At 48.8% G+C, this 15152-nt stretch overlaps 1 protein-coding gene across 2 annotated transcripts in view; it reads right to left on the reverse strand.

Moving 5' to 3' along the window:
• Positions 1-15152, reverse strand: part of LOC149306649 (hexokinase-2-like) — a 35374-nt gene extending 20222 nt beyond the window's left edge. The window contains exon 1 of one of the 2 annotated variants that reach the window (XM_089538143.1): positions 14856-15152. In XM_089538143.1, coding sequence (XP_089394269.1) covers positions 14856-14906 — 51 coding nt within the window. In that variant the 5' untranslated portion in view covers positions 14907-15152. Of the gene's footprint in view, positions 1-2603; positions 2670-14855 lie in introns of those variants that run through there. The other variant, XM_089538142.1, reaches the window with a different exon arrangement.

Consider the following 15152-nt stretch of genomic DNA (forward strand, 5'->3'; position numbering starts at 1 on the left):
CGACGCGTTTCAAGGATGAGACGCAGAAACTCTGTCCACAAAGAAAGAGAGGAATAGAAGAACCAGCTCTTGAAAAAAGCCCCCCTGAAACATGTCAAGCAAGATAAATAAAGCCTTTTAATATCAGCTCGGCTTATTGACTTTTTGTCCAATGACACCGGACCACATCTCTCCCTTTCTAGTCATTGACGGCCTTTCCTCCTCCTTACCTTTCTCTTGCCATGAGTAACAAATGACTTGATGACAAACAGCAGTAACAACAACAACCTTTAGGGGGCGCTCTTGGCATTTGGGCCAAAGAAATGGTAAAACAAAATCCATGGTGGAGCAACACCAGCATCAGACGGCAGCCCTGCGAGGTCCTTTGGGGGAGCACTGAAGCCCCCAAATCCCTCCTCTAAATAGTTTTAGGGTCATCTTATCTGTATGTTTGGTGACAAGACGGAATAGGTTTTAAAAACTTAGCTACATTCCCTGCATCTGAGGTTGTCTTTGAGATGTCGCAGATTGGCAATGGCTCAAAGACACTCTGCACATGCTCATCTTTCCTTTTGGGTAACTTTGGACCACCCTGAGATTGGGATGGGATTGTCCCCTTCAAACTGCATCTCGACCCAGATGGAAACCAGTATATCCTGTATTTGTTTAAATACAATCTCTCTAAACCCTTTATCCTTCATCTGGAGGAGTTCCAGGGCTGGCGGAAGAGACAGAAGCAAAAATTAACTGTGCCAACTTCGAGGCAGCAGCAACAGTCACAGGATCTGAAGAGGAAAAGGCATGATAGTCCCATCCGTTGCAAACAGACGCATGCTTCTTTGAGAGCAATTTCAGACACAAGAGAAGCAAAAAGTCTGGTTAGAAATCAGTCATCTTTGCCAGACATTTTGGACCCATGTGGGCTTGTGATAAATGCTTTGGACCCATGTGGGCTTGTGATAAATGCTTTGGACCCATGTGGGCTTGTGATAAATGCTTTGGACCCATGTGGGCTTGTGATAAATGCTTTGGACCCATGTGGGCTTGTGATAATCGGTCCTCTGCAGAAAAAGAAACTTCCCCAAAGTCAGCCTGGGGGCCCCTCCCAGGCCTTCAGGGATTCTTAAAAAGACAAGACAGTGTTTAAAAAGCCCTGTGTCTTGGAGGAAATGAGGCAACACTTCCCCAGAACTGCAAAGTCCCCTCAGCGGGGTGTGTCTGTGTGTCACAGGAGTCAGCATGCAACCCCAAAAGGGGGTCCTGAAAGTGGGGCAAGGGTGAGCCTTGGAGGCTTCTTGGGCTCCTTGTCCTCAAGGCTACCTTTTCCCGAACTTCTGGGCAAGAATTCAAAGGCGTCGGAGACATCGTCTGGAAAAGATCAGGAGGCAAAGGGATCCTGGGGCACCTTTGGGACTAAGTTGCAGACTTGGCCTCCTTCCTCCGACGGAGGGACGCAGGGAGGAAACTGGGGCCCAGGTTCGGAGGAAGGAGACCAGGTCTACAAATGGCTTCTTTTGCACAGTTAGCCTCAAAGGTCTCCTTCCTCAGATGCATAAGTGGTGCCAAAGGTCCTTCCTGGACCCCACTTTCTCCCTACATCTGAGGAAGGAGGTCAGATCTATGGAAGCTTAGGCTATAGCTTCTTTTGCACAGTTAGTCTCAAAGGTGCTGCAAGATCCCTTTGCCTTCTTGGCCAGAGAGAATGGGGGGGAAGTGGAGGAGGAATCTGGGGGGGCGATGGAGGAGGGCGAAGGTGGGGGCTGGGGGAGGAAGAGGAGGGTCGGCCTTCCTCCTCCTCCTCCTCCTCCTCCCATTCCTCTCGGGGCCTGAATGGGCCCCTTCTTCTTCTTCTTCTTCCCCTCCGGGAGGACAAAGGAGGAGAGCCCGAAAGGCAAGTCCTGCCAAGGAAGCCGAGGCAGGGAGGGCCTCCCTTGCCCCCATTGTATTGCGAGGGCTTGGCCCAGAGGGGCAGCACCCCTTTCCCTCTCTCTTGCTCTCTCTTTTCCAGACCCCCCCCCCCAATAAATGGAGGCAGGACTCAGGAGCCCCAATGGAGGAGATGGAGGAGGAGAGCTGACTCAGGCCAAGCGGAGCCAGAGGGAAAGCCTGTCTGCCAGGTGGGAGACCGAGAGAGGCAGCAGGGCTGGGAGGCTAGAAGTGCCCCCAGTAGGATCCCTCACCGCCCCAAATAACCCTGCCCCCAACAGAGCAGCAGCGGGAGGGGAGTTGGGGCCCAAGGGCCTCTGTCCCGAGCGGAGCATCCCTCCCTGGCTGCCCCAAGAGGAGCGGCCCCTTAAAGCCAGCCTCCCTCCCTCCCTCCCTCCCTCCGAGGGATGAGCAGCTCGGCCCCCGAGGCCTTCTAACCCCTTCCTCCCTGAAGCCCCTCCGGAGGGAGCCATGGGCCGGGAAGGAAGGAAAGAAGAGAGAAAGGAAGGAGCAGAGCAGCCAAGAAGGCGAGAAACACGTGGCGAGAGGCAGGCAGGCAGCCAGGCCGGCCGTCAGGGGAGAGCCCCAAGTCCGTCGCCAAGCGAGGGCGAGGCTCCCTGCCGCTCAGGGCCCCGGAGGCCTTGGGGCTCTCCCCCTCTGCCTTGTCCCCCGAAGGAGGAGTCCCGGCCGGGGCTGACCTTCTGGCCCTGGTCGTGCTGGAGCTCGGTCAGGAAGTAAGCCAGCAAGTGCGAGGCGATCATGCTGCCTGCCGCCCGGGAAGAGCGCCCGCCAGGGAGACCCGGCGCCGGACTCCAGCCAGACCCACACGACTTCTCGCCTTCCGTCGGTCGGTGGGGCCAGCAGCCTCCCTCCTCCTCCTCCTCCTCCCGCTGCTGCTGCTGCTGCCGGGGGCCCGTCTCCCTCGTGACCCCAGCCCTGCCTCCCATTGGCCCTGGGCCGGAGGGTGTGGCAGCAGCCCGGGTCCGGGAGGAGAGAGAGAGAGAGAGAGAGAGAGACAGCGCCTCTCAGCGCCTGAAGCAGAGGGCTCCCCCCCAGCCCCCCTCCCCCCCCCCCCAGCCTTGGTGCCTTCTCTTCCTGCCTTGGCTGCTCTGGACTCTGAAGGGGAGGGAGGGAGGGAGAGAGACCCCCGAGCCCCAGGGAAAGTCCCTCCGGGGGAGAGAGAGAGAGAGAGGGGGGGGATCCCTCCTCTGCCCCCGGATCAGGCTTCCTGGGGAAAGAGCCCAGACGTCGTTCCTTGGCCAGAGAAAGGGACTTTTCCTTCCAAACTGGGGCAGAAAGAAGGGCCAGAGAAGTCCCGAGGGATGCTGCCGGGGGATGAGGGGCCTGGCAGCAGGGGCCCCAAGCCCCGCCTCCTCCTCCTCCTCCTCCTCCTCTTGGGACGGAGCGCGTGCCCAGCCGCACGGAGGCAAGGAGGCAAGGAGGCCTGGCCCTCCGGTGCCTCTGAGCCAAGGGCCACCCAGCCCAGCCCAGCCCAGCCCCCTTGGGCCGCCCACGCAGGGACCCCAGGCAGCCTCCTCCCAGAAATGGAAGCCCCCCCGCAGATGGAATCTCCAGGAGGACCCCCCCATCGGAGCCCCGCTTCTGCCGAGCAAGAACACCCCCAGCAAAGACTACTCCTGGAGTTGGAGGGGTCTCCTAAGGGTCACCTAGTCCGAACTCAAGACATCGGAGCCTAGAGTTACAAGGGGCCCCAAGAAGGGCCCTCCAAGCCCAGCCCCTGAGACCCAATCCAAGGCCTCCTACTGAAAGACGGCCATCCCCTCCCCCCTTCACCTGGTCTTCACAGGACCCTAAAGTTGGAAGGGACCCCAGTGGCCCCCTAGCCCAGCCCCATTTGCCATGCAGGAACACACAGGGCCCCCAAGGGCCAGCCAGTCCAAACCTTTGCTGCCATGCAGGAAGACCCCGAATCAGAAGAGAGGGCCATCCAGGAAGACAGGGCCAGAGCCTCCAGGAGAGAGGATGGTGACGGCCTTCCAGCTTCTGCTTCCCAGTCTCCCAGTCTTCACAGCTCCAGTGCTTCCAATCCACACAAAGGGCCAAAGCCAATCCTCTCCCCTCAAAAGGTGCTAAGTCTCCTCTTCCTTCCTTTGGAGATGCAAAGGCAACAATTGGGAAGCCTCTTCCCCAAACAAAGGCCAGCCTTTGTGAGGCCAATGGCCCTCCATCCCCGGAGGCTCAGGGCAGGGAGAGCTTGCTCCTGGGATGAAGAAGCGGAGGGGGGAAAGGGAAGATAGAGGATGAAAAGAGGTTGGGCAGAGGCTCTGAAATGACTCACAGAAGAGGAAAGCCATTATTCGCCCCTTTTCCAGACTGAAACTCACTGGGTTCTTTTGTTTTCCAACACAACATGCATTTGGTGGAACACGGCTTGACCTAAAAGTACCATCAGGTTTGAGCAATTCAGAGTAGACTTGTGGAAGGAAATAACTGCAAACTGAATCCAAAGTAAACCATTTACCCTTAAAACTCAGGCCTAACACCAACAAAGGAAATTAAAGGCTGGCTTTCCAGATCTCCATTGGTCTTAATCCTATGAAGTGTCTTAACTGGAGTAAACCTATGGAATGTCCCTGACCTGTTGACCCACACAGTTCAACAACTGATTCAATGAGTCCTTAGGCTTAGTCTGCATCATCCGCACTGCAGAAATAATGCAGTTTGACACCGCTTTGACTGGCGGGACTCAATGCTGGGATTTGAAGTTTTGCAAGATATTTGTCAAGATATTCAGAAAGCGAAGGTGCCACTGTCTCAGCCGCCCGTTTCGGATTTTGGAGTATTTCAGATTTCAGAATTCAATATAAAAGAGACTCAAACTGAATATTTATAGTGTTATATTTTATCGCTCTTGTCTTTAATTCTGTGTGCATGATGTTCTGCCCTGTGGTGGAAAGGGCATTACTGGTGTGGCATAATGGTTTGTGTTGGACTATGACCCCGGAGACCAGGTTTCGAATCCCCACTCAAACCGCTATGCCATATTGGCTGCCATGACTCCAGAGACCCAAGTTCAAATCCCCACTCAGCCATGGAAACCCATGAAGCGACACAGGGAAGTCAATGGGAAACCTCCTCTGAGCAAAACTTGCCTAGAAAACCTCATGATAGTTTCGCCTGAGGGTCCTCCTAAGTTGGAAATGAGCTGAAGGCACACAATAACAATATTAATAATAATAACAATTATTATTATTATTATTATCATCCTTCAATGGAGAGCAAGTCCTCCCTTCCTTCCTCTGGGCTGACCTTAAACATACTCCAAAGCCACTCCCTGGACATCTGGCACATCTAAATATAACCTCAATTCAGATTTATTGAACGCTATTACTCAAGGGAGTTCTGGGAAAGCGCATGGGAGCCTGGCGGCCTTTTACCATCCTCCACAGTCATAGCCCCATAAAGGTAGTTCTTTGAAGGAGGAACAGAAAGTGGGACTAAAGCCAGTGCTTCCCAAACCTTGGGACTGCACCTCCCAGCATCCCTGACCCTTGGCCAAGTCGACTAGGACTCGCCTAGGAGCCCAATTCCATTTGTATGATCTAAGTTTGAGAACCACTAGACTGGATGGTTTCTGAGTTCCCACCCATTTATAGGATTCTGCAATGACTCAGTAAGGAACCGAGAGCCAGCTTCCTCCTTTCTCTCTCCCTGTTTCGTCAACCTTTCGCCATCATTGCAAAGCCAAAACAACCAGAGGAAATTCACACAAATCCAGCCCAGTTGTGTTGTGCAAACACAATATGACCCTTGTTTCCAATCCTGGGGAAGGTGCAATTCCAGCTGAGGAAATGGCTGGAGGGGAGGCTTAGGCTTAGGCTTTGGTAACTTGATAATTATGTTTGATAAAGAGCCCAGCAATGAGTCCCGAAATCGAGGGAAAAGATGGCACATAAATAAAAAAAATCATTATCATTGTGCGTCATAACTCTGCATAATGTAGCCTTATTTTCCTCCTATGGCAGCCAGCATGGCAGAGTGGTTTGAGTGCTGGACTAAGGCTCTGGGAGGCCAGAGTTCGAATCCCTGCTCAGCCATGAAAACCCACTGGGTGACTTTGGGCAAGTCACATTCTCTCAGCTTCAAAGGAATGCAATGGCAAACCTGAACAAACCTTGCCAAGAAAAACCTGGAATAGATTTGCCTAAAGGGGGGGGGGGAGGTCATAAATGACTTGAAGGCGCACAACAACAACAGCGTCACCCCAAGGGCCCTCCATCCCGGCCTTAGAGGCAGAGCGTGTTGTTGCAGATGTCGGATGCTGTATAATCTTTGCAGCGCGTGATGCAGGTCATCTGCTCAGACTAAACCCCTGGCAAAAAGGGCATGCGTGACTCAGGCCAAATGGAGCAGGGATCATCTGCCTTTCCCTTGCAAACGGCTTTTAAAAATAATACAAATGATAAAATGTGCTTCCAAACACATATACCAGAGATGGGCGACTCCTCAACCCATTGCATTGCAGACAGCGGGAGGCTGAAAATTGTTTGCAACAAGACAGTGATATTTGCTGGAGCTGCGTTCCCTCGGTCACTTTGTCTGCCCCTTTTCTTTTTGGTGCCTAAGTTGTTATTTCTAAATGCTCAATTCAAGTTCCAAGTTATTGCAAAGCTAGACATTTGCAGACTGAAGGGAAATTTCTCTTGTAAGGGGAACCCCAGAAGTATTACCAATGGGGCAATGGCCCCATTTTGCCTCCTCTGACCATGCAAATCCATTGGGTGACCTTGGGCAAGTCACTCTCTCTCAGCCTCAGAGAAAGGCAAGGACAACTTCTCACTGAATCAGTTCTGCCAAGAAACCCCTGTAATAGGGTTGCCATAAGTCAGAGATGACTTAAAGGCACACAACAACATCAAATAGCCACACACTCCTACATCCCCTAAAAGCACCAGTTCTTGTCTGCTCTTAGAAACTAAGCAGGATCAGCCCTGGTTAGGACTTGGATGGGAGACTGCTGAGGAATCCCAGGTGCTGAAGGCTCTCTTTCAGAGGAAGAAGCCGGCAAAAACAGCTCTGAGGGTTCCTTGCCTAAAACAACCCGCTGAAATTCATGGGGTGGCCATAAATCAGCAGGAGACACACACACACACACACACAATTTCCACAGCCCTGAATGCCATCTTCCCTCTAGACAAGGGCACCATCCATCCAGAGTTTTCCTGGTGGAAACCAACTGTTGTGGGTTTCTAGTTAAGTCCATCTGGTTTGTTGTGTGCCTGGAAGCCATTTCTGACTTATGGAGACCCCAAGATGACCTTCTTCTTGGTTTTTCTGCTGCTGAGTGTGGGTTTTCATGGCTGAGCAGGGAACTGAACCCTAGTCTCCAGAGTTGTAGTCCAATTCACAAACCACTCCAACAATACTGGTTTTCGAACCAAGCTCCTTGGTGAAGCTGCCTTCCCTTGGCTCCTGGCAGAACTGTGTGTCTTCAGGCCAAAAATCCAGCGGATCCGGCGTCTGACCTTCCCTGGCTGGAAGAACCCAGCAGGTATTTCACCTTTCCTCTCCAGGAATTGATGCCCAGGACAAACAAGCCTCCTAGCCAAACCCGCTTGGCCAACTTGCAATGCTGGACATGCTGGATTTTTCTGTCTGAACTGAAGCGGGTTGTATGGAAGGACTGGATGGCCAGTACCTTTTATTGGGAATACTGAAGTGTTGCAAAAGTAGTGCATGAGTGAAACTTATTTGCATGACTTTTGTAACACATCAGTGGTCCTAATATAAGATATTTTATTACTAGTTTTTAAAAAGCTACTGTTAAGATATTAGTCCTAATAAAAGATAGTACCCATCTACAATTTCTCTGTTTCTGTATGCTTCCATGTCCTCTTCAGTTTGCAAAGACAGTTATTCGTGACTCAGGTATTTTATCTTTCTGAAGTCAGTATCTGATCTGAAGTGGTTATAGCATCATGGCTTCCTTGGCCTGAGCCCATGGGGGAACTGTAGTGCTGGGGAAAGAACTGGAAGCAGAGTTTTGGGGTGCAGAAATAAGAACTCTTTCCCCTTCGGTCCCCACAATTCACTCAAGCCCCAAACTGTTCTGTTTGCTATATCCACATTCCTTGGGTCACTTTACTGACCCTTTTCTTTGGATGCCTAAACTGTACTTCTAAATGCTCAACTGACATTTTAAGTGGCTGCATTGCTAGAAAGTGAAGGACCATTTCATGGGGGTGAGGGGAAGAATTCTTATTTGGAGGGGGATGCCTTCATTTTAGCCCCGCTTCTTGTGTACATCACATTCATAAAACTGGACTCTCAGGCATTAAAACAGAGGTCATCGAAGTATATCCCCATTCCCAGATACTGGACTGCAACTCCCAGCAGTTGTCATTGTTTGATTGTTGGACTAAGACTGAGTTCAAATCCCTGTCCAACCATGGAAACCCCCCGGGTGACCTTGGGCAAGTCATCCGCTCTCAGCCTCCAAAGAAGCACTTCTGAACAAATCTCACCAGGAAAACCCTGTGATAGTTTCACCTGGCTGTTGTTGTGCACCTTCAACTCATTTCCGACTTATGATGACCCCAAGGTGAACCTATCATGGGGTTTTCTTGCTAAGATTTGTTCAGAGGAGGTTTCCCATTGCCTGAGGCTGAGAGAGTGTGCCCAAAGTCACCCAGGGGGTTCCATGGTCAAACTGGAAATCAAACCCTGGTCGCTAGAGTCATAGCCCAACACTCAAAACACTACACCACACTGGTTCTCTAGGTTCACCTTCAGAAAGAACAACAGAAAACCAAGAACATCTGGTGGCAGCAGCCTCCTCACAAGGAAGGGAGAAAAACCCATAATGTGAACAAACTGGGAGAAGGCACTTTTTGTTCTGTTGGAGACCTTCAAGTGTGGGTGATCAGGAGAAAGAGGGAGGCAGGAGTCACTTTACTTGGGTCCTGGTCACCTTACAGCTGCTCAAAATAGAAAGAAAGGTGATCGGACCAGTTTTCAAAGGGTACGGGAGAAGCAGAGCATGTGACGCTGGGCGTGGGTGCGCTGGCAGCTCAGCCTGCCAGGAAAGGAGAGGACTTGGCACCAAAGCACTGGGAGGGTTGGAAGAAGGTGCCACCCTCCTTTCTGTGGGTTCCTGTGATACACTTCAGAGACAGATCACTTACTCAGGTAACAGTACAAGGTCTAGGAGAGGTGTAACTACTCCAGAGGGCAAGTGTGGCATACTGCTTTGACTGTTGGACTGCAACTTTGGACATGTGGCCATGAAAACCAATGGGTGACCATGCGCAAGTCATACACTCTCAGCCTCAGCTCTGCTCTGGGCCCTGCAACAAACTCCAACTCCTAGAATTCCATATCCTTGAGTCAGGATGCTGAAAAGCAGTGCCAAACCAGGTTATCTCTCCAGTGTGGATGCAGCCATAGGGATCCTGAGAGGGATGGGGAGAGTTTAAGTATGCATGAACACAAATACTTTCATTTTCCAAAGGCACGCTGCCCTGGGAAAAAATAGACATTGGGCTAATATTACACACAGAGGAACTGGGTATAATATTAGCCCAGTGTCTAAGGCTGGAACATTTTAGAGCACATATATCTGGTGCTTATAAAAAAACATCAGCCGAGACCCTGTTCACTTGTGGGTCTGTGGGTCTGCACATGTGTATGGCTGCCTTCAGTTTAATTGTGGGGGGGGGGCATGATTTTTAGAAGGTTTTCAGCAATTCCCAAACTTTGGTCCTCCAGGAGTTTTGGACTTCAGTTCCCAGAAGCCCCAACAGTAAAGAGTTCTGGGAGCTGAAGTCCAAAATGTCTGGAGGACCAAGGTTTGGAGACCACTTTCTTTGGCAATGAAGACTCAGAGGTGGTTTGGCCAGTTCTTTCCTCTGAAATAGAGCCTCCAGCCCCTGGAATTCATTGGTGGTCTCCCATCCAAGGACTAGCCAGGGATGTCCCTGTTTCAGGGTGACCAGACATCCTCTTTTTCCAGGAGATGTCCTACATTTCAACCTTCTGTCCAGGAAGAATTCCAAACTGCCCTCCATTTTGAGCATGACTAGGAAGCATGAAATTTATTGCCATGCTAGAGATTTGGCTACTGAAGGAAAACTTCAAGGGGGCATAATTCTTCTTTGGGAAGGCGCAATGCCCTCTTCCCCTTCCTCCACCATCGCAATGGTGGCTATACTCCTGCTAGCAACTATGGGCAGCCTTACCAATGACATTCATTGCAGAAATAAATGGTTGTGAATAATATCTGTTTCCTTCAGGCTGTGCTTTATATAGTGTGTATCTCGCCTCCTCTTTCTTTGTGTTTTGTACAGCTCTGTGACAAACACTATGTGACAGCCCTTGAGAAGAAATGGGGGGAAGCATGGATGATGGGAGCGAGGGCTGCTTTGATTCTCTGGGAAAGAAGAGTCCAGTGGAAATGGACACCATTCGCACAAGGCTCCTCCTCAACACAACTCCCCTTGCTGGGATGGAAAGGCTTGCAAGACCCTCATTCCTCACCCTGAATACACCTCTTGTGTGTCAGTTGTGTGCCTTCAAGTCATTTCCAGCTTAAGGCAACCCTAAGGCGGCCCTGTCCTGGGGTTTTCTTGGCAAGATTTGTTCAGAGGAGAATTCAAAGATATACCCAGGTTAGTCTACAAAATCAATATGTGAAGAGATCTTGTAACACCCTTTGAGACTAACTTGTAGTAGATCTCTTTACACATCGTTCAGAGGAGGTTTGCCATTGCCTTCCTCTGAGGCTGAGAGAGTGTGACTTTCCCAACCTGATTTTGGGAGCAAAGCAGGCCTAAAGAATATTTGGATGGGAAACCACCTTGTGAGGACCTGGGACTATAACATGAAAGAAGTAAAATCAACACAATCTCTTCTTCCGCCCTCCTTTTCCCTTTTCTCCTTTTCCTCTGCCAAAACTCTGGATTACAAGCAATTTGGGGCAGGGTCTTCTCTTCCAATATTTTGTACCTTGGTATCCCATTTAATAGTATACATAGATGTGCACAGGGTTTCTGCACACACATATGCAAACAAAACACCTTTTGCAAGCTTAGGCACTTGCTAGGATTGCTGATGGTCTGTTGAAACCCAGATTTGGCAACGGAGGAAGTCAAACTGTGTCAGCGCAACGCTTTGAGCAAGGCTCCCAAGATGCTCAAGAGAATAGGCTGTTATTCTTCCCAAAGAAAGAGGTCCTTGCCATGGTGATGCTTGCTGGAGAACATAAGATGCCAGGTCAAGCTCAGTGGTCCAGCATTCTCTTGGCATGGCAGCCAAACAGTTGCCCCAAGAGGACTCCAAATGCAACCTCCATCTTGCGCTCACCAGCAAACTGCCCTGCAGATGCATACTTGTTATTGCTGTTTTCCATCAAGTCAGCTTTGAATGAGAGACGGCAAGAGCCCTAGTCATCAACAGTCCTTCTCAGGTCTTGCAAACTCAAATGGAGTCTGTAATGCAGCCTTCCTATTTTTCTATTTCCTTCCTCTTTACTAAGCATTATCATCTTTATCAGTGAGTCCTTGTCATATGTTCAGAGTGCAATGGCCTCAGCTGAATCATTTGGGCAAGAGTCACTGAAGGAACATGGGAATCCAGAGAAAGTGGCAGATGATGGAAATCATCCCTGTTCATCAAAATAGCCCCAGCCTTGGACTTTGCAAGCCCTGATTCCTCTATGCTGCTGCGTATGCCATGCTTGAGCTTGAGGGAGGGAAGGTGAGATGGAAATGAAACTCATTCATAAATTGAGTTTCTTGGTCCAACAAATATCCTATTGAGGATCAATTGCTCCTTTAAAGGCTGCTACAAACTCATTGCCTCCTCTTTTCCCAATTTTGTATGGGCTTTGTTTTCCCGATGGGCTCACTGGACTCTCTGCTGTGTGCCACATAATGGCTGAAATGCACAGATTCGAAATGCTGCCTGATAAGAAGTCCAGAGAAGATAAAATGGTCCCCAGCTGAGCATTCCTCCAAACTGAAGGATGGGCTCTTATGCAACTGGTTTCATCACAGGAACAGAAAAGTGTGTTGCAAAGACTGGTCCAGAATTCACTGCAAGACTGTCTGGGGAAGCCAGTCTCAGTGTCACTGTCTCAGCCTCCTGGGAGGGAGAAAGAATTGGACACATTTGGAGACGAAATGAGGAAGAAGAGCACACGAAGTCAAGTAACCCAGAGGGAGAAAGTGGAAGAACCAAAAACTCAGCTTTTAAACCCAAACAAAGGAACTGTGGCATTTAATGGTATCCATTTGCAATCTGGCTAAAGCCAAGTCAATTTCCATCAATGAGAGAATTCTTTTCTCTCTCTCTTTTTGCAAGCGTTGGTCAAATCACACTGAAGCATCCAAAAGTTCGGACTAGTCACCAGAAACAGCGTGTAGCTTGCCAACTTTCTTGCTTACAAACCCAGCCACCTGTCTGCTTAAGGCAAATATAACTGCATCACAATCAAAGGGAGATAGCTTCTCAGTTAATTAACACACACACAATTAACACATTCCTTGGGAAATCCCTTTATTCAAGGCTTCCCTCTGATCTAAGAGTCCAACAGAATTACTGCCAACAATGCCAGGAAAGAGAGCAATTAAACTCCCACCTTTTAAATACATATTTAACTAATTAACCAACCCATCTCCCAATTAAAACCAATGAATTCATGCCAGCAGCTTTTGGCATCTATGTCTAAATTGGAAATTTGACTGGATTCTTTTTTTCCCCCAAATAAAAATAGGTTTTATTTTTCTCCCCACAAGCATTTTTTTCCAGGAACAACCCTAGATATTGTTTCGCAGGAACTGTCTACTTAATATGACGAGGGTGATTTTAATATTATCAAATGTGTTCTTGGGTCAGACGTAGTTCATTAAAAAAACTTTTGCCTATTGCATAATGAAGAGGTGTGTCCAATCCACTCCCACACTTCACAACTTCATGTTTCTTTGAATACCAGTCCTGATGGCAAAACTGGGATTCTTAACCCTGCGCAACTTGTGGACACCCATCAGAAGTCCTATTTTCCACAAACAGTCAGAAATGCTCACACAGTTTGGCTGCAACTGTACAGTTTCCCAGAGGACTTCTGGTTTTAGGATAAACCCAACAGGAATGATTTCATCCAGAACCCAAGAATGGGATTCATTCCAGCTGAACCCAAATCCAGCCAGAAAACAGAACCGCTTTGCCCCCCAGGTCCTCCAAAGCATCCTTCTCTCTACATCCATATTTACTACTCCTGAGGGGCATCTGCACTGCACAATTAATGCAGTTTGACACCATTTTGCCAAGGCTGAATGCTCCTGGGGTTTGTATTTTTGTAAGACGTTTAGCCTTAATTGTCAGAGAGCTCTGGTGCCACAACAAGCTACAGATCCCAGGATCTCATAACATGGAGCCATGGCAGTTAAAGCAATATAAAACTGCATTAATTTTGCACTGTAGATGAAGCCCTGCATAGCATTTGCATTCTTAGACAAGATATCTCACTTCAATTATGTCTAATTTTAAGTGATTTTATCACATTTTATAATGTTGTTGCTTAGTTTTAAGGGAGGGGATAAGGGGATCGTGTAATTTTAATTGTGTGTGTATCTATGTATTTCACTTATGTACTTTTTATGTTGTATCCCCAAAGGGATCGAGGCAGGATATTAATAATAACAATAATAATAATAATAGTAATAATAACATACACTTGCATGAAGGGTTGGTTCTTCTCACAGAGCAAAGGCCAGGATCCAACCACTACCCTTCACTATCCAAATACCTGAAGAATCAGACTTTCTCTCCCTCTGCCCCACTGAATCCCCCCTTTAAACCTCCTCCAGAGGGGTCTTCCAGACCACAAACAATGGTGGTTGGTGGTTTCCATATCAGGGTTGCAGCGGGGATGGTGAATCCATTCTGGGTTCTAGTCCAAACTTGAAAGGAGTTTTCCAAGGGATGGACTCTATCCCCAAAATAGGTTCAGCACCTTGGATAATGCCTTTTAAATATGGATTCCCATTGACATGTGAACCACCTGCTGTTTCTGCTCCCAAGAAAAGGGTTTTTGGGGTGCTAGAGGAACAAACTCCAGGGATTGGGAAAGGTTTGCCCATCCCAGTTGAAGCAAAGGGACCCAAAATAAGGGGGTGATAGGATTAAAAACTTCTCTGGCTGGTTTCAAAAATACAGTCTGAAAGTGGGCATTTCAGCTCATGGTATGATCTCTCCCCTTTAAAAAAGCTTCTTTTGGTTTGACCAAAGGTGCCTTTAGGACAAGGCTGTTGCTGCATGTGTCGCAGAAAAGGTCCCTTCCAAGCTCTTCTTTGCTTCCAGATTCTGCTGTCTAAACATCTGCTCATCCTTTTCTATTAGTTAATTAGGATCTGTCTAACTAGACATCGCTTTAACCCAGGATCACTCTCAACTGGGTCCCAGAGAATGTGAGGAAATAGGTTTGCATTGCAGAGCTGGATTATAGTTGAATTTTTCCCCCTTGTTGCTGAACCAAAACATTTGCCTTCTATGATCTCTACAAACCTCTCAGCTTTTTTCCTACAAGGCTGAGGAAGCATCTGAAACCCACAGAGTGATCAAAAGAGAAAACATCCCCTGAAAAGTATCCCTTGATCTATCTCTCTCCATTCTGAATTTTTCAAAATTACAAACACTGCTGCAGGCGACTACAAAACACAGTTCATTGTGCGTGCAAAAACGTTGGACAGAGACGACTTCCTTTTGTTTTCATTTTGTTTTAAAGGACATCACAGCAAGAATTCCCTAAGACCTGTGCAAAAAGCTATTCAAGTTCACCTGAGAGGTGAGGTACCTGTTTGCACCAAGGAACCAATGCCTTGGTGCATGCTTTTTGCAAAGTTCTTGATTTTGCAAATGCAAAATGATTTCTCAGTTGGAGCCAAGGCTTTGGAGAGACACTCAGAAGGTATTTTCAAAGAAGCTGCCCTTACCTGGTCCACGATTTCCCCATCCTTGGCATCCTGCAGGTACCCTTCGGCCATGGCTTCCAGTCCTTTGCTGGCAACCCAAGAAGACTGTGGTGGTGCCTGTATGCTCTAGAGTTCCCTCTTCAAGGACCTGCTGAGGAAGGAGGGAAGGACTGTGTGAGTGAATGTAGAAAGAGCTCCCGGAGCATCTGTGCGCAACAACGTCAAGGCTGAGGTCACTGGAGGGAGAGAGGCATGGCATGCAGACTGGGGAGTACTAGGCAGCCCTTTAATCCCTGCCTTGGCTGAGCAAAGAGGAGA

The sequence above is a fragment of the Sceloporus occidentalis genome, unplaced genomic scaffold, assembly GCF_023333645.1.
Source record: "Sceloporus occidentalis isolate IW3139 unplaced genomic scaffold, rSceOcc1.0.p SCAF_9, whole genome shotgun sequence".
NCBI lineage: Eukaryota > Metazoa > Chordata > Lepidosauria > Squamata > Phrynosomatidae > Sceloporus > Sceloporus occidentalis.